Raw genomic sequence first — 27,967 nt, 5'->3', positions numbered from 1 at the left:
ATATTAAGATCCCTTCGCGGATTTCAGATAGGAATACCCGGTGTTAAGCTGTTTGGGTTTTTCATGTACGTGCAGTAAGTTTGTTCGCCATATCCTTTCTTTTTTAGTATTTCACATTGTGCATTAATACCCTTTTGTATAATTCATGCAATATTCAATATATACATATTTGTTTTAGGGTAATGGCGACTAGTTGGACTATATGTGGCACATGTGATTTTCGCCATATAACTAGACCGTCAGTATTTTGGTGTTCCGAATGTGACGAAGGCCTATGTCATGAGTGCACCGAACATCACAGCATATCCAAGGCAACTAGGGGGCATAGTACAGTTTCTATCGATGATTACAAGAAACTACCATCTACAATTTTAGACACAACACAAACATGCAAAGATCACAATGAAAAGTTCCAAATATACTGTAATAAGCATGATTGTCCATGCTGTAAAAACTGCATTGTAGAGACTCACAACAAGTGTAAAGAACTTATTGATATTGATGATGTCGTAAAAGATGTAAAATCTTCAAATGCTTACGTGGATATCGAGCACACCTTGGCAGAAATTTTTGAAAATATTAAAAGAATAAGGAAAGACCGTGAAGAAAATCTAACATCAATTAAGGAAACAAGAGAAAATGTCGAGACTGAAATAAAGATGACAAAGTTAAAGATTGTTAGCTATCTGAACAAACTCCAAGAAGATATTTTGAGTGAACTGAGCGAAACAGAGGAATCGGAGAGCAAACTCATACACAAATCGTTAATGTCATTACAACATACGGAAAAGGACGTCATTGAATACCAAAATAACATAGCAAACATAAAACAACATGCATCAGACCTTCAGGCATTCTTGGTCCTAAAACAAATAGAACATGATGTAGAAGAAAAGAATAAAATCATTCAAGCGTTAGTGAAGAATAAGGATTTTAATCATGTTACTCTGTCATGGAAGATAAACTCTGGTGTACAGAATATCCAGAGCAATTTAGTAACGTTCGGCAAAATCGTTGTCGAGTCCAAATCAAGTGACATAACTATTGCATTGAGAAAAAACAAACAAGCTCAGATCATTGTTACAGCATCAGTAGCGTTATCTTTAGACAAAATAGAACTTAAATTAAAGAAAAGTATTTCTTCGAGAGGCAATGACATAACTGGATGTTCCTTGTTTTCAGATGGTAAAATGATGTTTTCGAGTTATAAAGACAAAAAGGTTGTTGTTCTAAGAAATGACGGATCAAAACCGGGAAAAATCAATTCCGAATTTCAAACTTTTGATGTAGAACAGATAGACGAAAGTTTAATTGCAATATCGACTGGCTCTAACGGTGGTAAAATTATATTTGCAGATCTACTAGAAAAGAAAACTAAGAAAATTATAGACGTTGATGTACCAAATGATGGAATAGCAGTGTATGGTGGTTGGCTTTATTTTAGTGCAAGTACGAACGGATTGATGCGAGTAAACATAATAGATGGATCGATTCGTGAGGTTGTTTATAAGCCAATGTGTGGAAGTGCTTATATAGCTGTATTCGGCAGCAATCTCTACTTCACAAACAAATCGGAGAATACTGTGACGTGCAGCGATTTGGAAGGAAACGTCAAGTGGATATTTAAAGATGAAAGTATTTTGTCTTTTCCTCTCGGCATCTCTTTGGATCATTACGGGAACGTTTACGTAGTCGGAAACAAATTTTCAAATGTTGTTGTTATCTCGCCGGATGGAAAAAGAAGCAAAATAGTATTATCATCTGCGGAGGGACTTGATTGTCCTCGGGTTTTACATTATAACCGAGAAAATAACCAGCTTTTAGTTGCAAATCAAAACGGTAATGCCTTTCTCTTCGATGTGATATTCCAATGAAGTATCATACTTCACGTGCTATTCATATTTAAGTAAATTTGTTTTTGTACGATAAGTAAAGATTTTGTCTTTCATAATTTTACTAGTTTTGAATTTCCAATTCAATGATTATAAAAAAAATATGTCAGATGTCACCGTGATGAATTTTTATTTGACTTGGTTTTGATTGAATTGCACATTTCAGTAAATCATTTAACTGTGTTGCTATTATGTTGTCAATACAGTAAAATTTCTAAGATGATTATGATTCGGTGTTTAGAAGAAGCGGATTTAAATTTCTACTATATAGCGTGCAGAAATGCCATCCCAATGTTAAACCCAAATAATTCTTCATATAAAGAAATAAAATTGTACAGAAGTACGCCATGTGAGTAATTTCTGTGAAATTTTTACAAAATTCTGAAAAGCGGTTCAGGAGCAGTTGAAGATAACAACAGTTGGACTGAAGGACGAACGAAGGAACGAGAGAACAGACGGACAGACACACAACCACTAAATAATCGGTTTAAGAAAGCGTAGAGTAAAAGAAAAAAAAAAAAAACGGATATGATAAATTCAAACAAAAATGAAAATACATATAGCTTTCATTGTGTAGGTCACTAACTATACAATAGGTAAGGAATAATGCCGATTTTCTGATCTGTCCGTGCGATCTCGTGTAAAGCTTTAGATAAAGGTACGTGTACTTAACTTGACTATGAATTTGTGGTGACATGCAGTTCAAACCTAGTACACATGTTAATTAAAATTATATGACAATTAGAGTTTTTATTAAAATTTCGCAATTCACTGATAATAGAAGTGCAACTTTAAAAGTCCGGCATAATGTCCCTTTGTTTTTTTGTGTGTGCACTACATAAAAGTCTTTGCAAACGGAGATACAACTTGTCATTAACCCGTCTGTCCAACCCAGTTGCTAAATTATTCGAATTAGCACAATACTGTATAACAGACGTACACAAAGGAGAAATGAACAATGTGCTTACCATTCCTATATTTACCTAGTATACATAAACACAATGACTGCGTCCAATATATAATGAAGGGGGAAGTGGTATGATGGTAATATTATTTACCTGTCGGTTGATTCATTAGCATTTGGGGCAACATGTGGGTTACATTAAATAAACTGCAGCCACATCAATTTGGAAAGAGAGTCTTCAGAAATCTCAAATCAATGGTTTGATGAATGACATAGTGTGTCACCGTAAGAATCTTACATAAAGGCTTTTAGTCGGAAGGTGACCTGTTGATATAAGGGATGACTATCGTCTCATTTAAATTTCCCACTTTGTTCTCATATATAACGAAAATTTCGAGTACAGTACAACCTGTGACTTATTCTGATAAATTTCCACCATCTGGTTTGGTCACCATCAAATGGTTGCCGTTTATTGGGGTAATGAATTATGGGGTGTTGACCATTTATTGGGGTAATGAATAATAGGGTGTTGACCATTTATTGGATCATAAAGCATGGACTAGTGGTCAATCTAATTCCTCTACCCAGTCAGACGCAATAGTATTTATCTGTACATGCTTTACAGCTAAATTGTTTTACTCCTTTTCCAATTACCTTCATGTTAATTAGCTTGTATATGTGCTCTTTCGGCGCCTTTTGAAATTAAAGAAGCATACTGATGTCAAAGTTTCACTTTATATTAAAATGTGTTCGTTGATGTTGTTACACATCTGGCATGTATATTGACATGTCTTACTTCATTTTTCGATGTCTTTGCCATACAGTGCACAAGTAAAAGTCGGTAGGTCAAGATGACTGATTTAACAACGCGCCAGGCATCTTCCAATTTTGACATAGCAGTCTGAAAAAATTGGGTTTTTTAAAATCATTTTGATATGCTTGATCATGTTGATTTTGCCTTTCAAATCCCCTATGCTGTAGTTTCTTGCACATGCACGTGGACCCAATAGAGCGCTGCAGTTCTGGCGACCAAATTTGACTGCTAGACTTGTTATATTCATCAACTGTGTGTAATTAGAAGTGCCTGTATCAAATATAAATGTTATAACATTAACGGTATCAATTGTGTTGCACCAGATGCGCATTTCGACAATATATGTATTGGTGATGCTTGAGGCTGTGTACCAACCAATGCAATGAAGAGACATATAAAGAATATATCACTGTCTGGACTTTGGATTCTCAAATGCTCAAGGCTGTACGTGCAAAAAAGTATAACTCAACTGTCCGTTTCCTCTACAAAGTAACGTAGTTCAGCCACTAGTGTTCTTGTGATAGTTTTGCCATCTGTGCTAGCAACCATGTGTCTTCGTTGCGTACAGCGAACACCTTCTTTGACTGCAGCTTGGTTTAAAAGGAATCATCAGACTACACATCAACTTACATCTTAATAAAAGAAAGGCAAAGATACCAAAGGGACATTCAAACTCATAACTCAAGTCCAAAATAAACTGACAACGCCATGGCTAAAAATGAAAAAGACAAATAGACAGACATACAACTGTACAGAAAACACAACATAGAAAACTAAAGACTGAGCAACAACTGGGGGTGATCTCATGTGCTCTAGAAGGGTATGCAGATCTTCCTCCACATATGGCACCCGTCGTGTAGCTGTTCGTTCACTTTGAAAACCTTTTTATCGGTTTTACTCAGAGGACCATAAGGACTATTTAGAACTGGATAGGTTAAGAGTTTCTCTAAATCAAGCCGTAGGTCAGAACTTTGAGATCTAATAAGGAACTGAAAAGCAATGTTACTTTGATGCTTATACTCTACAAGATTTTTATCAAAAGTCTTAACATTTATTGTACTGTTCGTAGAAGTAAATGTGTTTTTTAATTAAGTCGCTTCACAGGCTCAGAATACTTACCAACTGGCAACTCCTGGTGATCTTCACAATGAAGAATTATCGGTTGTCCCATTGTCTGTATCACTCTGTTCAGCTCTTAACAAAACTGCATATCACGGCTTTTTTACGTCATATACGTTGACCCGGACATATCATCGACGTCATAATGAATGAACCGACGTTGATAAGTTTGACCCGAACGTATCAAGTCATCTTCCGGTTGGCTGGTGAAACAAAGACAACACTTGTTTTCTATCATGAAAAATATGTAAATACAACCCGATAAATCGATTAACTGGTTGTCTGCATATTTATATTGTAAAATATCCGCTGCTCGACACAATATGAAGCCTTTTTTAACTCGTTCGCTGCGCTTACTCGACAAAAAGCTTCATATTACGACTTGCAGCTGATATTTTACAATATGAATATACAGACAACCTGATGATTGGTACTTCTCTTTAATGTGCAAGTGATAGAACATGTAGAAGTGATAGTGAAGCAGATGATTTATTTGATGCATTGTACATGTATATATCTACAGAAAAATCACAAAAACTAATATTTTTGATGTTAATTGTTCAAATATTAAAGGTTTTTGCCAAAATGTGTAAGAGGTAGGGGTAGTATTACTACTATATAAACAGATGGTGATTGTGCTATAGAAAAATATCTATGTATAGTAGTCAATCGAAAACTAGTACATTGTCCTATTTTATAATACAAAATATTTCGTGTAAATATGAGAAAGTCTTTTTTTTTGTTATACGTTTCTCGATAAAACTTCCTAGATGGCTTTGAGTGGGATCCCGTCTAAGGGAACGATTCACAATCTGGGGTACTAGCTTTTTATTTACATACAAGTCGGCAGTCCAATACAATTAATATTAACGAATTGGTTAAGTCCAAATTCTTTAATAAAATCCAATTATTAAACATGTACAGTTTTAACAATCATAATATTGAAACCAAAAACGATAAATCTACAAACGTTGGAAAGTCCAAACGTAGTCCGTGTGCTCTCGTTGGCATATCCAAACGGAGTCCTCAACATTAAAATATTGTTCATTTAAATACCAAATAAAGTTGCTATAACTACACAGTTTGTTGGGGTCATGTTGTAAACAGAAATTATATAATTAATTGATTTAATTTATCATAAAGAATTACGATAGGTTTGACTGGGTAAAGATCAATCCATCTATCAATTAAATGATGTGTGTATTTGATATGACCGAATAAAAGTTACATAACGAACTTGTAAAATGTTTACATTAGCTTAGGGGTTAAAAGGTTATTGACATTTACTTTGATAAATCTAAATAACCGTTATGAATTAACAAACTTTATGAATTGCATTTACCAATGAATTTAATCAATTCTTTACAACTTTCATTTAACATTTGCTTTACTGTAAAATATTAGAAAATTATGAATTGCCCGTTTTAACAAAAATAAAGTAAAATTTATTTCCTCACATAAACATAATTTATAAAAGACAGAACAAATGTTTTGACAAATTTTAAGCATAACGTAAATATCTCAAAATCCGAAAATTTCCTATTTCTCGACGACAGTGCTTCCCAAAATTATCTTGGAAACACTTAGATAATTTAAATATGTAAATCTGACATAAAAACAACACAATTAGACCTAATAATGGCTTAGTTTTATTGTTTGTGATGTTTATTGCTCAAATATCATAGATCTTTGCCCATTGTTTCTATAGAAAAGCTATCAATATTGAGCGTTCAATCGAGACTTTCAGCTATCTGTTTATGTCAGAAGATGTCTCTTGGCTCCTTTTTGGAGTTTAAAGCTTCGAAAGATAGGAATTAAGTTAAACAACAAAGTAGCCCTCAAGATATCTCCAGTTGATCCCAATATTTCGCTTGTAAATATTTATAATGTAAAAACATATATATTTACGACCAAACAAAACTTTGTTTAATCATGGATCCTGGGGAGGGGGGGTTAACGGGGTGCAACGAAAGCATATATAGGCCAACGCCTCATAAACGTGTAACCTTTTATACATGATGTTATATTATACATGTTATAACTAATCAGTCATTTACCTTATTTTTAATTTAGATAACGATCAATACTTTTGATTTTTTATTCAATTTTCTATGAATAAGTGTATGACTTTTTTTCAATAATTATGAATGCGTATATAACGGGAATACACTTCATTCCAAAGTGCATTTTTCCTTCCTGATGTATATGTTTAAAAGTGAATGTTTGAATATCACACACAAACCAATTCAGATTATAACTGTATACTTTTTCACGGTCATTATATTGTGGTAAGTAATCCTTCTAATACAAAAAAAGCCAAACTGCATTTTTAACGAAAAAGTTTTTAATATCAGAATATTGTGAGCGAAGAATACGGCATTTCTTTTTATTGAATCATCATTAGCAATATGCCTTAAATTGACTCAGTTTGTTGAGCTTACAGTTGAACTGTATCCTTTATTTTTCTTTTTGCTATCACGATCCTCTTGGTCGTTTGACTCTTGACCTGACTTGGTATTTATGCATCCAGCTTTGGGTTCTTGGCTTTGAGCGTTCCTGGTGTGAATCCAGATGTGCGATTCGACCGCAAGAGGTTTTTACATGTGTTTTTATTTTGCTACCCTTAATTATATTTCACATAATTTGTAGTTTATTGAGAAAGTGTTAACTATATACTCTACATACTATCATCAACAAAAATCTTTTTATTGGCATCTTTGTCAAATTTACTATTAACTACAATAATTTTTCATTGGCGTCTTTGTTAGATTTATTTGTAAGTTTGTTTGAATCTTTAAGTCAGCTGTTTGTATGTCTGTGACGTATAATTACACAGTTTTGGCTGCTCGATGCAAATTATTGTCACATTAGCCTATTATGTTTGTTTGGGTTGATCACCCAATGTTGTCAATAAAACGGAACTATAAACAAATTTTATAAAAGTGGAAGGTTTAACTAGCTATTAAACCAGGTTTAAAATACCATTTTCTTCGGAAAATGCCTACACCAACTCATTGTTTTCCATTCGTTCCGTTGGTTGATAAAGTTAACGTTTCATTTTGTCATTTTTTATGAATTTTCCCTTTTTGAATTGTCTTTGGAGTGCAGGGTAAACTGGCACTTACTCCTGTGTAAACTGAATTCATGTCATCTTTGGCATGAGTAACTTTTTCATTAATAACGCGTTTAGAAATACAATTTAAATGTTATTATTTGATTACAGATATCTGCGATAAGCGTGTGTCACTGTTGCTGATTTTTTTTGCCAATTTTCTATCATCGGATCTATACAAAAATGGGGACATTGCAAATAAGACAACTATTTACCAAAGAAAACCACGGCATTTAACCATGAGCAAAAATCTATATCGTATAGTTAGCTATAAAAGGTCATGACTTTTTATTTGAAACAATTTAAAAGAGAGAGAGACATATTGCACTCAACGACAACCACTGAGTTACAGACTCCTGACTAGAAACTGGTAAATAAAGAATGTGGAAGTATTAACTTGTTTGTGAGTGCTCAACATATGTAAAGTGTCATGTACATATAACAGTGGTGTAACATAAGAACAAGCTATAAAAAATTTCTGGAAAAGGTTTGACTCATCGCCACTCAGTACACAAGAAATATACCTTAAAGACAAAACAAAACAGAAAATACAAAAAAAACAGAAAATAACACAATGTTCAAGTCGAAATAATATATAACAAAGTAGGAATAAAAAAATTGATGGACGTGCACGGAGTTGAGAATAAAAAAATGGATTGCTACTAAACAATAAACACTCGTTAAAACTAAGAACGGACCAAAAAGTATCCAACCCAACGTCAAGGCACTTATATAGAAAGTAAAATAACACAAATATCGAACTCCAAGGAAAATTCAAAACGGAAAGACCCTTATCAAATGACAAAATCAAAAGCTCAAACACATCAAACGGATGGAAAACAACGGTCATATTCCTTACTTGGTACAGGCATTTCCTTATGTGGAAAATAGTGGATTAAACCTGGTTTTATAGCTAGCCAAACCTCTCACTTGTATGACAGTCGCATAAAATTAACATATAACGATTTTTCAATAGTATTTTACACTGTGTGTTGATATAAATTAAATCATGTACAATTAATATAATGTTAAAAATTTATTGAAGCTTTAGGATAATGGCGAATAATTGGACTGTATGTGGTATATGTGATTTTCGTCAGATAACTAAATTATCAGTAATTTGGTGTTCCGAATGTGATGAAGGTCTATGTCAGGAGTGTACTGAACATCACACCATCTCCAAGGCAACTAGGGGGCATACTACAGTTTCTATCGATGAATACAAGAAACTATCATCGACAATTCTAGAATTAACACAAACATGCAAAAGCCACAACGAAAAGTTTCAAATATACTGTAATAAGCATGAGAGTCCATGCTGTAAAAAGTGCATTGTGGAGACTCACAACAAGTGTAAAGAATTTGTTGATATTGATGATGTCGTCAAAGATGTAAAATCTTCAAATGCGTTCGTGGACATCGAACACACCTTGGCAGAAATTTTGGAAAATATTGAAAGAATTCAAAAAGATCGTGAAGAAAATTTGAAAGCAATCAAGGAAACAAGAGAAGATATCGAGTCTCAAATAAAAATGACAAAACTAAAGATCGTGAACTTTCTTGACATACTCCAAGAAGACATATTAAAAGAACTGAGCGAAATAGAGGAATCGGAGAGCAAACAAATACGGAAATTGTTAACATTAGTACAACAAACGGAAACAGACGTAATGGAATACCAAAATAACATAGCGAACATAAAACAACATGCATCAGATCTTCAGGCATTCTTGTACCTTAAACAAATAGAACATGAGGTAGACGGAAAGGATAAATTGATTCAAACATTAGTTGAGAACAAAGATTTAAATCATGCTACTCTTTCTTGGAAGATTAGCTCTGGTGTGCAGAATTTTCAGACCAGTACCTCAACATTTGGGAAAATTGTTGTCGAGTCCAAAACAAGTGGCATATTTATTGGAAGCAGAAAAACCAAACAAGCTCAAATCACGGTAGGCAATCTAGAACATAAATCAAAGAAGACTGATACTACGAGAGGCAGAAACATAACTGGGTGTTCCGGTCCTGCGTTTAGATGGTAGATTTTTTTTTGTGAAGACATGAAGATTGTTCTAAAAAATGGCGGATCAAAACCAAAAATATGTTAAATCCGACCATGAAACATTTTATGTAGAACGGAGAGAGGGAAGGAAGTTTATTTGCTATCACTACTGGTAGAATCCTAATTGCGGACAATTTAGACTGTATTTTAGTACCAGTAAAAATAAACTCATCACTAGGCTTAAATTGTTTAAGCCAGACGCACGTTTCGTCTACAAAAGATTCATCAATGACGTTCGACTCAAAGATGAAAGTATTTTACCTTTTCCTCTCAGTAACTCATTTGCAACGTTTACGTAGTCGGAACGTCAAATTTTGTCATCATCTAGCCGGCTGGAAAAAGAAGAAAAGCATTATTATCGTCTGCTAATGGACTTGATCTGCCTCAGGTTTTACATTATGACCGAAAAATAACCAGCTGTTAGTTGCAAACGAAAGCGAACACGCATTTCTCATGTTTCTGTTCAATGTAAAATTCCTGTGAAGTATCACATTTATTGCTTTTTATATCTTAAGAAAAATTGTTTTTGTGCAATATTTAAGTCGTTTGCCATCTATCATTTTCGTAATTTTTTATTTCTAATTCAATGATTTTAACAGTTTTAATAAATTTTGATTTGATTTATTTCTCGTGTGTGTGGCACATGTCAATGAATCATTTTTTTTTTGCTACTATGTAGACTAAGTTATCACTGTGGAATGTGATCAATGTACATCATGCACAACAGGATTTATAAACACTCTTGGTCCAATTAAGATTAATGAGCCATTTGACGACTTATAGAGCAAAAACAAACAAACAACAAGGTGATCCGGAAGGGTTAGCAGATCCTGCTCCACATGTGGCATCCGTCGTGTTGCTCAAACGTACAAACCCGGTGAAAAGTTTAATTCTGTAATTTAAATATGATTAAAGGTTTAGGAGAAGCGGAAACTTTGTGCTTTAGTGTGCAGATAAAACGAAGTCCATGACATCCTGAAGTAAAGAATTTGGATGAAGAAATAAAACATCTGTAAAAGAATGTCATGTGAGAAAGATTATGTGAAAGTTTCAAAAAATTTTGTCAAGCGGTTCAGAGTAGTTGTGAATATAAAAGAACGAACGTTTAGAAAGCCGGGTTAAAAAAACTAAAATCTAAAAAAAATAAAAATAAAAAAACAAACAAATAAGATAGAAAAACAAACAAATAAGATAGAAAAACAAATATATACTAGTATATGTTCCTTAAGCTTCGATACGATAGTAGGGCAGGATGTTTTTGTTATCCTACAATCATGCAAAAACTACTTTATACGTGCTGCCCTTGTATTTTTGAAAATAACGGTAAAAGGGCGGCAAGCATAAACTACAGTTATTGTAAGACTGTATTTATAAGAGCAAAACCACATAAAATAAGGGAATATCGGTTATAACATGAAACACAATCTAGTTATCAAACATGCTAAACGCCAAAATAAACAGGGGGTCGATCAGTCAAGAACCTTGGAGTTTTTCAAATAAATAAACACCAGACACGGCAGTTCGAATGAGAACACGAAACCCCTTTTTGAAAAAAATGTCTTTACACATTAAGAACCTTTCATTACACAGGCAAATTTTGCTCACGTGAATTTCACAAGAATCTCACATGAAATTCACGTCAAATATTTCACGTGAGATTCACCTCAAATGAGCTTATACATGAAACTCACGTGAACATTTTCACATGAATATCACGTGAACCTTTAATTTTTTTGTATTTTTCATGATTTTAATTAAATTTAAAAATTTAGATCTTATTTGAATAACGTAATTTTTCAAATTCACTTGAATTTCATGTGAAAAAAAAATCATGAGATTCAAGTGAAACTCACATGAACTGATTTCATGGGAGTTTCACGTACATGTATAAGCTCGTTTGAGGTGAAATTTAATTCACGTGAATTTCACGTGAGATTCACGTGAGTTTAAATTCACGTGAAATTCATGATTGAAATTTCCTTGTGTATGTCTTTAGGTATGAGGAATACTTCTTGCTAGGGAAAACTGCTGTCACATTAAAAAACACTCTCTGTTCTGTAGTCCGCCTGTCAACACAGTCAATCAGCCATAAAGAATCTACGCTAGTTAATTGAAACGGGGAATGCGTCAAAGAGACAACAACCCGACCAAAGAGCAGAAAACAGCCCAAGGCCACCAATAGATCTTCAATGCAGCGAGAAAATCCCGCACTCGGAGGCGGGCTTTAGCTGGCCCCTAAACATAATGTGTACTAATTCAGCATAAAGGAGACCAATCAAAACTCCAAAACATACAAATGAACTGAAAGTGAAAAAAAAAACACACAAGACTAACATAGGCTAGAGGTTGCTGACTTTGGATGAGCGCAAAAATGAGACGGGATTGATATTAAATAAACATGTTTTAGTACTTGTATATAAGGTTTCCCTACCTACCCTATTTATTTTTGGCTAAAAATGCCTACCCTAAAGTTGTTATCAGCACTTTTCGTATTGAATTGTAACAAAATTGCAGACATACTCAAGGAAAAAAAAACTGAAAAAAAAACTATTCTTACCTACCTACATACCCTATCTTTTAAAAAAGCAGCATAAATACCCATAAATACTAAAATGTCTTTTTTTGGCCTCATCATGTTCTCATAATGATGATGGAGATGATGGATGACTTATCAAATGCGTAATCAAGGCGAGAACATTTAAACCCTGCTTTAAGGATGTACTTAGGTCAGGTTTAGGAATTTGTGTCAGATGTTCGGACTCCTTGGTTTTTTTCCTACGATACAGGGTAAAATATTTTGCCCCATAACAACCATTTTTCTTTTCATATAAGACTTCAATAGCATAAAAGGTCATTTACCAAAATTTAAGCAGATTTTAGATTTCTTTTCTTTCGATTTGAGACCCAAATTTAACCAATGCAATTTGAAAATATAAGGTAAAAGTCCGAGTCAGCCTTTTCCCGCCATTTTAAAAAAATTAAATATCTCGAAAAGGAGCTCCATAACCTACCAATATTTTTAGCTTATTTTGTTCCTGAACTAATGCTCTTCCGACTTATAGTATCAATTTTAAATTCTAGATTTTTAAAATTTCACCTAAGTACATCCTTAAAGCAGACCGACATATCAAGCTGGATAATTAATGTCCTAGTTGACAGGGTAACATCCTAGGCTGGTTCCCTGTGCTTTATCTGTTTGGTTCTGACCGATATAAGACGCAAGGGTATCTGAGATACCCGTAAGTTGCAAGGGAGAGGACCAGCCTATGTAACACCCTACCCGGACACATTCTTCTGACTCGGATCCGACAAGTCTTTGCTCTTAATTCTTAGTGTACCCTGCCTGGTGCAAAAAAAAACGAGTTCGACCGGGCAAGATATCGAAACTACTACAACCTCCCGCACTAACGGCAAGCACACGCATGAATCCACCGAGGAGGTCGAAGGAGTTAGAAGTATAACACATAAAACATTTAAGAGCATCAAAACTAGTAGTTAAAATACACATGTGACGTAAATCTTTTGTTCAAACTCTCCATTATTTTTCAGGAATGGAGAGTTATTTTCTATTGTCCATCTTCATTCATCCGGACGTTTTGCCCTTTGGGTATTTCCATGGGCACTTTCATAAAATATGTTCCTCCATGGAAATAGTTCTAAAGGACGGAACTCGAGAATGAATGAAGATGAAAACTTACTAAAACGGCTGATATTAAATGGAATTTGTTTTTTCAAATTGGGATGACCTCGTAGTAATACAATGAACACCAAATATCTCATTATTAATAAACAGCTTTTATTTGCGAGTCGTAATTCTATCGTATAATATATAGTATCGTTTTCACTAAAATTCCACAACATTATCCACATTTTGTTTTCCGATGCAAATCTTGTCACGGGTAGTATCCAAGCGGGTAAAGACGAATACTTCCATTGAGTGCCATTCCTCCTCTGTGCATCTACAAAATATCAAATGTGTCTACTCAGTTGAATTCTTTTGTAATATTGGACACATTAACATTATACAATAAGGAAAATTGGAGAAAAATATATTTCACTTACAGATTTGCTTTTGATTTTACCATTTAAGATATCATTTGCTTGAAATTTATAGTGTTGTATTTTGATTTCGTACAGCACAAATCGTTTGTTCCATTTTAATATGTACAGTTAAAAAGAAATATTACTCAGATAGTTTCTACAATAATATTGTGGTTAAATAGAATAAACAGTTTAAGAAATTGAAATGGTCAAAATGGCGTATTCGGTATATTTTATTTGATTTTTCGTTGTTATAATTTGAATATGGTACTAATGCATAGAATTTGAGGGGTATTGATAACATTTGAATAAGGCTTGTGTTAAATATTGGGCGGGATTTTTATTCAATTTTCAAAAGAAACGCGTAACACAATCGAATTCCTTTACTGTTGTTATATGTCCAGTGGCAAATATAACAGGTTTATCGGCAGTGCAAATGACGGCGTTAATCTTGAAATGTTTAAATGAAATCAAAAAGTAGTTTTCCACTTAAGTTAAAGACATACAAAACGCAATCTAAAAATGTTTTTAATCACGCGTTTTTTTTTTCTAAATATTTTTGCCTCCTTTCTGATAATAGGGAAGAATGATGTTTGCTTGTATTGCTATTCAAGACTCTAAAACATGCCAACGGGCCTCCGCTCCATTATTTCCCAATTTGTCGGTTAAAGATTCAATTCATTTTGGGCAATATATTCAAAAGATTCTGAAACGTTTACGGCGAATTAATGTTTTTAAAGTGGATGGGAATGATGAACCCCTGGCCACATCTTGACTTACGGTAAACAAATTATGAAATATCGTGAATGACTAGCATTTCAGTACTCCGTTTACAACGATTGCTAAGAAGATACGTTGCAATGATAGTGTCAAATTAAATTTATGTTTAAAAAAAATGTGTTGTGGCTCTTTTAATTCTATCAAAACTTTTCCAAAAGAAACATAGATTACGTAAGAAATAAAATTGAACACAATTGTGAATTTGAAGTGGACGACAAAAAAAATAAAACCAAGCATTGTCGGTGTTGTAATCCAGTCAAATTTTTATGAAGTCGAACATTTTTTTCTGATCTCATTTTCATTATTTTTTCTTTATACCAACTCCTCTAAAACATTTTAAGACAGCCATCAAAACTTATGATAAATGATTTTGGCTAAAACTGTAAATTTGTATTCGGACTCAATTTCTATTAAACAAGAACAATACCAGGTCTGGACCTGCTTTGCTGCATGCAATTGATTGAGATAACATTTATACCGCTGCATAACTGATCATTCCCAGACATCACAAACATGATTTTTTTCAAGTGTTGTAAAATTTAAAAATGTCGGCAAACATGGAGTTGCTACACGGCAGATGTAAAATTTCTTACAGCTACAACTCAACATTATCAAGCTGCAGACCAAATATTAAATCATTCCCTTTCATAGAACTTTGACGATAGGTTTCTTTTGGACGAACGGACGGACATACGGATAGAGTCGTGTGGTTACTATAGGCCTTCGGCGACGCATGTAAAAAGAGAAGATGGCAAAGTACAATCTTAAATCATAATTTATTTTATTTTATAAAGCCTACAAGTCTTTGCTCTTAATCCTTAATGTCGCGTGCCTAGCGCAAAAAAAAAAAACCGAGTTCGACCGGGCAAATAAATAATAGACGGGCGACCGGACGACCGGACGGATGGAGTTGAGCTGCCGACCAAATATTAAATTATTCCCTATCATAGAAGCTAAGAAAACTTTGACGAAAGGTTTCTTTTGGACGGACGAACATACGGATGGAGTCGTGTGGTTACTAGGACTTCGGCGACGCATGTAAAAAGAGAGAGAAAATAGCAAAGGACAATCTTAAATTAAATCATACGTCTAATAAAATAGGCAACACAAGTATTGAAATCTCGTGGCGATGTATTCAAAGAATGCCGAAACATTCTACAGCTGTGAAAATTTTCCATTCAAAAGTTTATGCAAAAAATGCATTTGCAAATAAACGGGAAGATATTTTAAAATTGTCTAAACATCCAAATGCGAAAACAGTCCATACAATCTTACATTTCCCCATTCAGGTTTGCCTCGTGTTTTGCTGAAAAATTGGTAAATGTCAAGTATATCGCAGATAAAGTTAAGTTTGTCTTTTTCATTATCACCTTGAAAACGTATTCCAATTTACAATAAAACTGTTTTTTTAATTCTAATTTAGTAAGTGCAGTATTGCACTAATGTTTAGGTTTGAAACCTGTTTGTGAAGGAAACCAAGAATGCCCCCCTCTTTAATCGCTTTTTTTTTAAACAATCATGTTGTTTTCGCGATATATATATAAATAAGTATAGAATCGTCCTATTTTGTTCGCCCAGCGCTCAATCATCGGAAATTACGCCCCCCCCCCCCCCCCCTCCCCCTTATCAAAATCTTGGATGTGCACGTGAATGTCGACCGGATACGAACCCGACTTAAGGACCAAAGATATTACTTTAATATGCCAGTTTGCACTTTTTTATGCAGCACCATATCCCATTTATATTACCTATATATTGATTATATATCTTCTTGTTGATATTTCATGTAGGTATGGAATAGGATACCAGAGATCGGATCCAGTACCCACGTATGAAGTTCCTTGATAAATCTATCATCTTTTAAATAGGATATTGTACCCAGATGAAAATTATGAAAAAGATGCTTAAATTTGTAGTATATCAAAATGGTATTCGTTAAACTTTCAACTTCTGTTAAATGTTAAGTGATTCTGAAATGTATAGGGTGGATGATTGTCCTGCTGAGTAAATGGTCCAAATTTTATTTTCGATTATAACCAGAAAGTTAATAAAATGATCCTATTTTAAAATACTCAAAACAGTAGTGCTCTCTTAAATGCCGGCCATGACCCTCCAACAGGTAGAAAGCGAGGCTTTGCCGAGTATTTCTATCCTGTATAGAGCCGAGTACACATTAAATTTTTATTTCTAGACAGTATATGATTTTTGTAGTTATTCTTTATATACTGCAACTCTTATAACTGTTCCAAATGAAATATTTAGGGAAAAAAACATCAATTTTGAAATTTGGAGCAAACGATGTAAAATTCCGCAAAATTGTTCTTTTAAGGTAGATCATAAGTATATATTTTTTGAGACAGAATTTTATTATAATTTGCCAAAATGAAGATTTTAGTATGCTTTTTTCAAAAATGTAATAAAAAGTATGGGTCACCGTGCTATTTTTCAAGCTATGAGTTGTTGAAAATAGCCTAAATTTGGTTAGATTGTTCATGAAAAAACACATTTGTGTGCATAAGAAAAATTCTATGAGATAGAATTTTGAAATAAATTGTGAGAAGATAGGTTTCATAATATGTTTTAAGAAAATAAAAAGAAAAAATGGTGTCACCGAACTTGTTTTCTTGCTACAAGTAAAAATTAAAAATTTCCCTATTAGTGCAGTATAAATTGTTTACTAAAAGAGTTATTACCCCTGAAATGGCTCATTTAAAAAAATGATTCTAAAAACAAAAAAAAAAAGGTATTTGTTTAAATGTTTTGAATTATACAATAAATCACCAAGTGTTCTTTATATAAATAAACAGTCTAAGCATTAAATTGCAAATCTGCCTCCAAATTTGCAGATTTGGGCAAATAACTAGACCGATTTTGTACAGCGATTGTACAATCCAAGATGGCGGTATACCATGAATCTACCTTAATGACGTCATAAGTTAAACTCTACGGAAACGCATTGTCAACGTCATAAACTAGACGGTCAATGTGATTTTTGTCTATATCTTTTATGATGGGGCTGATGTGTTATTTTCGTCCTTTATGATCGAGGTATTTTGCTTGCTGTGATTAGTTTTTGCATTGATTTATTGTCCGTGACTCGTGATAAGTGCATTTTTCGTGACTCGTTTTCGATTAAATTTTATTTACGTTCTCCGTGATGGAGGTGTTAAATCGTTGTTTTTCGTGAACAGTTTGATGAAATTTGAAAAAAATAGGCAGGACAGGAGTTTTGAGTAAAAAAAAAGGCAGGATGAGATTATTTGCAAAAAAAAAAGAAGGCAGGATGACACTTTATGTAAAAAAAAAAGTCAGGATAAACTAAAAAAAAAAGGCAGGACCGAATGAGTGAAAAATAAAAAGGCAGGACCAAATAGAGGGAAAAATAAAAAGGCAGGACAAAAATGTTCATCCTAGCCCCCCATAAAAATCAAATGGTAGCTCCCTTAATTGGAAATCACTACCCCTTTGCGGTTTTTAGTTTTTAGTAATTCGAATATGTCGGAGTCAAAGAAATCAACACAATAAAAGCTGACAAATTTCTATCTGACTGTCTATATCCTACTCCAAGCAAAATTAATTTGAAAAATTTCTAGTAGCCTTTATTTTGGACTTGGTGAAGTTAAGAAAATACACAAAAATGCCCAGAAATTAATTTAAACTTTTAAGAATAGAGGTTTAAGATGGTGTTAAAATATAAAAGAAAGGAAATCAAATTATGGATAACAAGAATTAATAATGAATATTTGAAGACCCCATTCTGAAAATCATCATATATAACCGGTAACGTCTAAAATTTAAATATCGTTGTGTGTTGACATTCACTACGTGTACACAGGGGTTTGTTACTATTTGACAGTTTTACTATTCATGGGAACCCCTAAACATCGCTAGCTGAGACCCGGAATATTTTTTTGATTCCATAAATCTGCTGATATTGTTTCTTGGTGGATTCCTAGCTGTATTATTGTCCTGATGTGTCATTAAAGTATACCCCATATCCATCTCCTTTAATTCACAAAGAATTAAAACCTAGGAAATTCACTGCCATTATTCAATTTGAAAAAAGTGGTAAATGTTTTGAGAACATTTATATATTCATTTGAACATTGAAAATGATATTGGTACTAGTAATCAACTCATAGATCTGTAGTATAACTTTAATAGCGTAAGACATTATTAACATTATTATGATGAAATAAAATAAAACAACTATCGTTAATTCCTAATAGATTCTTTTTGTTCAAATTGCAAAACCTCTACAGCTTATGGGAAGCTTCGCCCGGTTTCTCACTGTCTCAAATTGATGGACGTATATATTTTGGTACGTGTATATGTACTGCCGAAGCGAGTACATATGTTTACAAGAATCATTCGATACGTACGCTACTTAGGCTTTGAAATAACGAATAAACTGTACTAACCAGTTGATCTATATAAATTAATGAATGGAAAGCAATTGATAATAAAAATGCCGATTATTTGGTGAAGTTGCTATACACAGACGCAATAGAATTTGGAAAGCACATCAATTTGATAATAAAGTCTATTCTGGCCATGATTTGAGATGTTGACATCAGTGAGAGCTGAATTGAAAATAGGACAACGATTTGAGTCGAGACGCTGATCCGAGTCCCAAGTTTCACGGGAAAATCTTGCTGGTAATTTATTTAATACTTATGGTTTCATCTGGAGCACCTAATTGAAAACAAAATTTTCGGTAGGGACCTTGTTATTCAATTTCTAGTTATATTTTTCATGTTGTTTTTTTGTCTACTTTTAAACATTGCTTATTCAATTCAAAGTATTGTCTTTCCATCAGTTTTTGGTAGTCCTGCTTGTTCCTTGAAGCTTTTGTTATATCTATATGAATTTCAAGGGTTTTAAAAACACTGCACTATGAATTAACACAGGTTATTACTGTGTATTTGCTTGGTCTCGATCCGGTAATTGTGTTGGTGTCCATTGCTTTATCGTGAAAAATAATCAAAGATTTGTTAAGGTATATATATGTGGATGGTATACCTCGATAGTAAAATTAATACTGAAATAAAGTCATAGATATAAAATAATGAGACTTGAGCATAGTCAAATTGAAATCTTTGTTGAAAAAAAACTCCAATTGGCAAGTATATGTTGGTACAGGAGTTCAAAGATGCCAAATGTACTCGGGTACACTTCCATTGGAATGTTCTTTCCCAACTGGCTGCTTCTTTGCCTTTCCATCATAGACTCTGTTATAGTAATAATTAACTCAAGTATGGTGATATCCAAACTGATTTAAAATATAGTAAATGTACTAAAACTTTCCAGGAAACGAGTGAACAACGAGCTTATAATGATTATCAAATTAGTTGTGAACTGTGATCAGGAAAATTTATTTCCTGTGAACTGTAATCAGCAAATTCAATATCTCGTGAACCGTGATGAGAACCCCCGATTACCCCCCCCCCCCCCCTCTTTTATCTGTTATGAATTGGTTCTTTTTTATTTGTGAAATTGTTAGTGTCAGTGTTGTGCATTTATACATGTATAGTGTATCTGGATTTTTTTTTGATGTTTCAAACTTCGTATTCTTTCATTTATAGTTGACGTAGAGTTTAGCCGATTTAGGTAAGGGCATACAACATTTGCTTCAATCTTGTTTTGTGCCTACTATACTAGTAGATTGTGTAAATTTTTGTAACAGTTCTAACAGAAATTGCAGACTTTACGGAGCTCCGGTCATGTTTCCAAATGGCTTTCTTTCTTAAAAGTATAGGACACATTTTTAAATTGTTGAAAGAAAACAAAACAACAGTTTCCTAAGAAAAATTAACCAATCAAAAAAAAAAAAATTAACAAACAAGAAAAAGTATTTTAATTTAGTTATGATATATGTTAAGGGGATTAAGAAATCCGAAAACGAGAAAAGAACGTTTTATTACATGTTAAATTTTATTGATATCAAAAAAGGGACATGGCTATATTTTTATTAAGAAACAAAACACTGATGTACAACAATTGATAGATTCTTTTTGAATAATTTATTCCCGCTTTCTGGTGCCTCGGAACTACTGCTTCCGAATCATTGGCCTGGTGTCACTGGTCTGAATAATCACAATTCACTGAATATATCCATTCTGTAATATGTAACATCGGCCAATTACAATAGAAATTTAGTCAAAATTCTGTTGTTTGTAACTAAGGATGCTCACAGGCGATCTCTAACAAGTAAACAACGAAAGCGACCGTCATGTTCCAACTGTTACGTACGCGTTCACAGTGAAAACTTGTCGAATTTCACCTGTAAATAACTATCGCTTAATAGCAATAGCTCTTACATTCCGTGAAATTCCCTTCAAAATGAAGGGGTCAAATTTCTATTGTAATAACCAATGAACAACACTATTATAATTTCTTCATCACATGGTTCCGCTGGTCATGGTTTCTCTCCCTTCCACACCCATGGTCAACAACCAGAAGCAGCGTGTTGTCCAAAGGCAGCTTACGGCGGGAATGATTGTCAAACGCTAACGTTGCTACCTTTATTATTTGGACGCGGACGTGATAGACAACACCCAAGACGGATGTAAACAAAAATGGCTGATAAATTACATTGTGCTTCCATGTAACTTCTGAATTTCAAAAACTAACAAGTTACAGAACACTGAGGTCATCTTGAGAGTATGAATTGAAGAGACAATATAAGGGTAAACCTTTTATTTCAAAAAACTTTAATGCACACGCGGTTTTTTCAGCCCTCGTCCTGAAAATGAGCTGTCAAACAGACTCAGCCCGGTGTGAAAGCATGAAATGTAAGACTTTTTAGAGTTTGGATGCAGAATAGAAAAAAATGACAAAACAATAAATATATAGAGAAAAATCGGCAAAACAAATAAAGATTGGAAATTAATAGGGTGCTAATGTATAAAGAATAACAGATTTTGATGGGCATTGTTGGCAGTGGAAAATTAAAAAAACAAAAACAAAAACAGAAACGGCTACTTTAGTCTAGATGTGTTGGTTTTTGATGGCAGTAGCTATCTTGCTGGCGCCGGCAAAATAGAAAATATGCCTTTTTGTCGGCTCTGATTAAAATATCTTAATTAAAGATGGGCAAAATAGAATATTTCTATATCAATGGCTATTTTGCCAGCGCCGTCAATAAAATGACACCGAACGGTTTACCTGAAATAAAGGCCGCCCACTATTGATCACTATTAAATTAAATGACTAGACTATTGATGATATACCCAAAGTAATGTTATTAATCAAGATAGATTAAAAATATGAAGTGTGATTCTAGTTCAAAAAGGTTTTTATACTTACTGTATGAGGGTCTGAATGGGTTTACAGAATAGAGAATATTGGTGAAAAGGTGCAGAATTAAGGGCCTAAAAAATAGAGAAAAGAGAACAATGGGTCCAAAAAGATAAAGAATAGAGAACAATGGGCAAAAATATGAAAAAATAAAGAAAAATGCTCTAAAATAAAATGAAAACAGAAATAAAGGACCCTCCCCTTCATCCTGACCCTCCTGAATGTGCCTTTTGATTACCATTTCCAAGGTCATAACATTGTGCTGATGGTGTACAGGGTTTTTATCATTGAGATTAATCATTGGATTTTTAAATTAACCAATCATAAATTGTGAACTTCCTGTATATGGTCACTATAATTTGTGTTTAACATAAGTTCAAATCTGTCCCCAAACAAGGAACTTTCATGGTCTAATACTAAGTTTTTAACATGGCAATTTTTTTTCAAATTTTGGAGGTACATAAAGTATATAAAATCAATATATATATATAGCATCCTATGTTCGTGAGTTAAAGATTTTACAAATCCAATCAAGATACTCAGCAGAAATGATCAGAAATACATTTTATGTCATGGGTCTTACTACACAAAAAAAATATAGTAAATCAAAATTGTTGTATCTCATTTTCAGAATTTCTGTTGGATCAACATTTATATACCAAGAGTGCAAATAAACCATTGTTAGCCACTTGAAAATTGTTGTTGCAAATTCATGTGTGACCATGACTTTTAGGGTCTGGATTTGGAGGATCAATTTCTGTATATTATTCATTTTAGGTCATTATTCCATATGACTTTTCTGTTTTTGTTCAATATCATTTATTCTTTATATTAAAGAATCCTGTTTATCTTCATATTTTACCATCCTGTTATTATTCATATTTTAGCACCTTTTTATTATTCATATTTTAGCACCTTGTTATTATTCATATTTTAGCACCCTGGTATTCTTCATATTTTAGCACCCTGTTATTATTCATATTTTAGCACCCTGGTATTCTTCATATTTTAGCACCCTGGTATTCTTCATATTTTAGCACCCTGTTATTATTCATATTTTAGCACCTTGTTGTTATTCATAGTTTAGCACCTTGTTATTCTTTATATTTTAGCACCTTGTTATTCTTTATATTTTAGCACCCTGTTATTATTCATATTTTAGCATCCTGTTATTATTCATATTTTAGCACCTTGTTATTCTTTATATTTTAGCACCCTGTTATTCTTTATATTTTAGCACCCTGTTATTATTCATATTTTAGCACCCTGGTATTCTTCATATTTTAGCACCCTGGTATTCTTCATATTTTAGCACCCTGTTATTATTCATATTTTAGCACCTTGTTGTTATTCATAGTTTAGCACCTTGTTATTCTTTATATTTTAGCACCTTGTTATTCTTTATATTTTAGCATCCTGTTATTATTCATATTTTAGCATCCTGTTATTATTCATATTTTAGCACCTTGTTATTCTTTATATTTTAGCACCCTGTTATTCTTTATATTTTAGCATCCTGTTATTCTTTATATTTTAGCATCCTATTATTCTTTACTGTAAATTCAGAAATTATTGCGAGGTTTTTATTAATGCGAATAATGCGACTGGGTGAGTATCGCAATAATAAGAACTCGCATTTCGATATCTGAAACAAATATCTTTATGCAGATTTTCCTGAAATCGCAATAATTAAACTCGCATTTATGTCCATTTAAAAAAACAATCACAATAATAAATGCACGCAATAATTTCTGAATTTACAGTATATTTTAGCACCTTGTTATTCTTTATATTTTAGCACCCTGTCATTATTCATATTTTAGCACCCTGGTATTCTTTATATTTTAGCACCCTGTTATTATTCATATTTTAAAACCCTGGTATTCTTTATATTTTTGCACCCTGTTATTATTCATATTTTAGCACCCTGGTATTCTTTATATTTTAGCACCGTTATTATTCATATTTTAGCACCCTGGTATTCTTTATATTTTAGCACCCTGTCATTATTCATATTTTAGCACCCTGGTATTCTTTATATTTTAGCACCCTGTTATTATTTATATTTTAGCACCCTGGTATTCTTTATATTTTTGCACCCTGTTATTATTCATATTTTAGCACCCTGGTATTCTTTATATTTTAGCACCGTTATTATTCATATTTTAGCACCCTGGTATTCTTTATATTTTAGCACCCTGTCATTATTCATATTTTAGCACCCTGGTATTCTTTATATTTTAGCACCCTGTTATTATTTATATTTTAGCACCCTGGTATTCTTTATATTTTTGCACCCTGTTATTATTCATATTTTAGCACCCTGGTATTCTTTATATTTTACCATCCTGTTATTCTTTATATTTTACCATCCTGTTATTCTTCATATTTTAGCATCCTGTTATTCTTTATATTTTACCATCCTGTTAATCTTCATATTTTACCATCCTGTTATGTTATTCTTTATATTTTACCATCCTGTTATTCTTCATATTTTACCATCCTGTTATTCTTCATATTTTACCATCCTGTTATTCTTCATATTTAAGCATCCTGTTATTCTTCATTTTTAAGCATCCTGTTATTCTCTATATTTTAGCACCCTTTTATTCTTGTTTTTTAGGCCTATTTTTTAACCACTCTTTATTTTACACAATGTTTTATTTTGGCATATTATTCTCTTTTCTGTATAGCCCATTCAGACCTTCATTATAACTGAGTATGTTGCAGTAAATTATATTGAAAACATTGAAATAACATTCAACAATACCATTTTTTTCTGCAACAGATGCACATTTCTACAAAAACTTTTGTCTTTTAGCAAAGATAGATGCCATGCAGTGTATTTGTAAATTATAATCTATAATAACAATCATTTATAATTAAAGCTGATTGGTACAGCAAAAAAAAAAGACCAAAAGTATTGACAAACCCTGAACAAGTCAAGGCTATGCATGAAATTTATGTGGTATATTGTAATTCAGTGTATTATTGTATTCTATAATTTCTCAAAAATGTGCCTACATTACTTATTTTTATGCAAAACCTATAATTACAGCTATTATTTTTCTATAAAAAACTTCAAAAATTCAAAACCTTGTCATAATCTTCAGCTAAGATGTTACTGCTGTACACACATTCTATCTTATTTGTCTGGCATAATCAAGAGGCATGTAGTCCAGTGTTTGTTGTTGTTAATTTAAACAAGCATTATGCGAGTATTGCATAGCAATACATAGTCCCCTACCGGTTAAAAATTCATTGTAATGGAACAAAATTCTAACTTGATCTATAACTTGTCAAGGTGTAAACTACATAAAAATATCAAGTCAAAATCTTCAAGCATGACGAAAAACTGTTGAAAACTGATTATTAAAGTGAATTTTCTATGTCCAAAGACCATAACTCTGCACAAAATCATCAGACCGGAACAAAATTCCAACTTGATCTGTAACTTGTCAGGATGAAACTATATACTAATTATCAAATCAATATCTTCAAGAATGAAAACAAACCTACCACTAAATTCTTCAAACAATTTACCAAAGAAAAGGAAAAAAATCCAAAATGTCATTTTGCCTTTTAAAAAATGAGTTATTTCCCTTTGAACAGAAAATTACTAATTAATAAGTATTTCATCAAAAATTTAATTCTAGGAAAAGGGCTTTTACTGAACAAAGAGAAAAGCTAAAATTGTGAAAATTGAACCTGACCTGTAACTTGTCATGATAAAACAATAAACCAAATATCAAATCAATATCTTCAAGCACGAAGAAAAAAAGTCTGGAAAACTGATTTGCTGGACTGACAGATGGACAGACAGACGGACGGACGGACAGACAGACAAATGGAGAGAGTGCAAACCTAAAGTCCCCTTCGACTTCATCGGTAGGGGACTAAAAAGAAGATGTGGTATGATTGCCAATGAGACAACTCTCCACACGAGACCAAATGACACAGAAATTAGCAGCTATAGTTTGCTGCTTGTTTTATGTTTGATATTATTATCAGGCTTCTACTTTAATCAGCATGTTAAGTTTTGTCTGTAGTTATTTTCGTTCACTTTTGTTAACAGGATTGATTTTGCCTTTTGTTGAAGCCATACAGTAACATGTTGTTGTTTACACACTTTTCAATTATGTTTGTTTTGTGGATAGTTTTCTAATTGGCTGTCACGCAAAATCCCCTTGTTTTCTTACTAGTATATCTTGTTCAAAATTACAGAATAATAACCTGATAAACTTTTGTCCAAGGGCTTGAAACTGAAAACACAAGCATTTTGTTTGTTTGCAGGAAACAGATGTCCATATTTTTCTATGAAATGTATGGGATGAAACAAACACCACACTTTGGATGTCTCTGCTAGGCTTCTTACATGATTATTTGAGCCACACGAGGAGCTCTGAGTGTGAAAAGAAAGGAAGAAATAAATATTTTAAAACAGATAAAAAAAAAGAAAAATTCATCAATTTTTCCATTTGTAAAGGGGCATAACTCTAGAACGGTAAAAGGGATGCCACCAAAATTCAAACTTGATCTGTGTGTTGTGGTAATAAGCATTGTGTATAAGTTTCATAACATTTAGTTGAGGCAAACTAAAGTTAGAGAACGGAAACCAATTTTAAGACGTACGTACGTACAGACGGACAAGGGTAACACTTAATGCTCCCTCCGCTGTGGCGGGGGCATAAAAATAAAAAAATAACAGGGGAATGTGTCCATGGGACACAAATGATGCCCCCACTTGCATATCATATAAGGCTATAAAGGGACAAAACTGAAGAACATTAATCAAAGTGCTTGTAAGCACCGAAGGGTAAAGATTGTTTTAATTTTTTCAGTGAACATTGCATTGTATAAAGCATTGGTTGTAGTTGATGCAATTGTTAAAATTAATTTTTAAAATTGGAGTTATCTTCCTTTGTCCATAATTGTAGTTGGTTAAAAAATCAATTTTAACAATTACATCATTGATATTTTTAGGACAGATATTAGATTTCTATTTTTCCGTTTGTAAAGGAGCATAATTCTAGAACGGTTGAAGTGACACCACCGAAATTCATACTTGATCTGTATTTTGTGGTAATAAGCATTGTGTATAGGTTTAATAACATTTGGTTGAGACAAAATAAAGTTAGAGATCGGAAACAAAAAATTCAGCATTTGTTTCATTTGTAAAGGAGCATAACTCTAGAACGGTAAATGAGACGTCATCAAAATTCAAACTTGATCTGTGTTTTGTGGTAATAAGCATTTTGTATAAGTTTCATAACATTTGGTTGAAGCAAACTAAAGTTAGAGAACAGAAACCAACTTTGGGACGTACGAACATAAAGACGGACAAGGGTAAAACTTAATGCCCCCTCCACTACGGTGGGGGCATAAAAATTTACATATATTTTTTTAAGGTTATTTGAAATGTAAAGATTAGTAGGGGGAGTAATATATGTGTGTTTTTCATCATTTTTTTTAAAGAATACTGTTGGAAAAACTAGAGTGTTTACAAAATATTTGTATTAAAAATAAAAAAAATAAAACATGAGAATTTCCAATTATTTATCAATTTCCAGCTGGAAAACATTAAGAGCAAACATTTAAAAAATAAATAAAAAAACAATGTCGGTAGTATTGCACTTTATTAACATGGCCACAACAAAAAGAAATAGAGATGTTATCAATGTTAATTTATAAACAAATCAATTATTGTCCAACAGTATGAAGACTATAATAGTAATACATGTATTTATATATCAATAAATTAGTCAATACATACATTTTTTTGTAGATCTCACAAATGAATCACATATAAACTAGATATTTAACCCAAATGGGAATAAGCAATGTTTTCTGCTATTGGTTGCATAAATCATTTACATTTATGTACATTTTATGCATGAATAAACATGTACAAGTTACAACATCATCATAAAATTACAAGATTAAT

At 32.8% G+C, this 27,967-nt stretch overlaps 2 protein-coding genes across 3 annotated transcripts in view; both read left to right on the top strand.

Moving 5' to 3' along the window:
- The window catches only part of LOC127724434 (uncharacterized), a 78,856-nt gene that overhangs the window by 4,805 nt on the left and 46,084 nt on the right, over window positions 1–27,967 (top strand). The window contains exon 2 of one of the 2 annotated variants that reach the window (XM_052231396.1): window positions 179–2,075. The exons of the other annotated variant lie outside the window; for it this stretch is intronic. Coding sequence (XP_052087356.1) covers window positions 183–1,874 — 1,692 coding nt within the window. The 5' untranslated portion in view covers window positions 179–182 and the 3' untranslated portion in view covers window positions 1,875–2,075. Of the gene's footprint in view, window positions 1–178; window positions 2,076–27,967 lie in introns of those variants that run through there. 2 annotated transcript variants of the gene reach the window in all.
- Window positions 6,953–27,967, top strand: part of LOC127724438 (transcription intermediary factor 1-beta-like) — a 75,493-nt gene continuing 54,478 nt past the window's right edge. The window contains exon 1 of the mRNA XM_052231403.1: window positions 6,953–7,017. The gene's annotated coding sequence lies outside the window, so the exon portion shown is untranslated. The remainder of the gene's footprint in view (window positions 7,018–27,967) is intronic.

The sequence above is a fragment of the Mytilus californianus genome, unplaced genomic scaffold (genome assembly GCF_021869535.1).
Source record: "Mytilus californianus isolate M0D057914Y unplaced genomic scaffold, xbMytCali1.0.p SCAF_14, whole genome shotgun sequence".
Taxonomy (NCBI): Eukaryota; Metazoa; Mollusca; class Bivalvia; order Mytilida; family Mytilidae; genus Mytilus; species Mytilus californianus.
The sequence above is the reverse complement of the archived record's forward strand: the minus strand, read 5'-3'. Positions and strand labels throughout refer to the sequence as shown.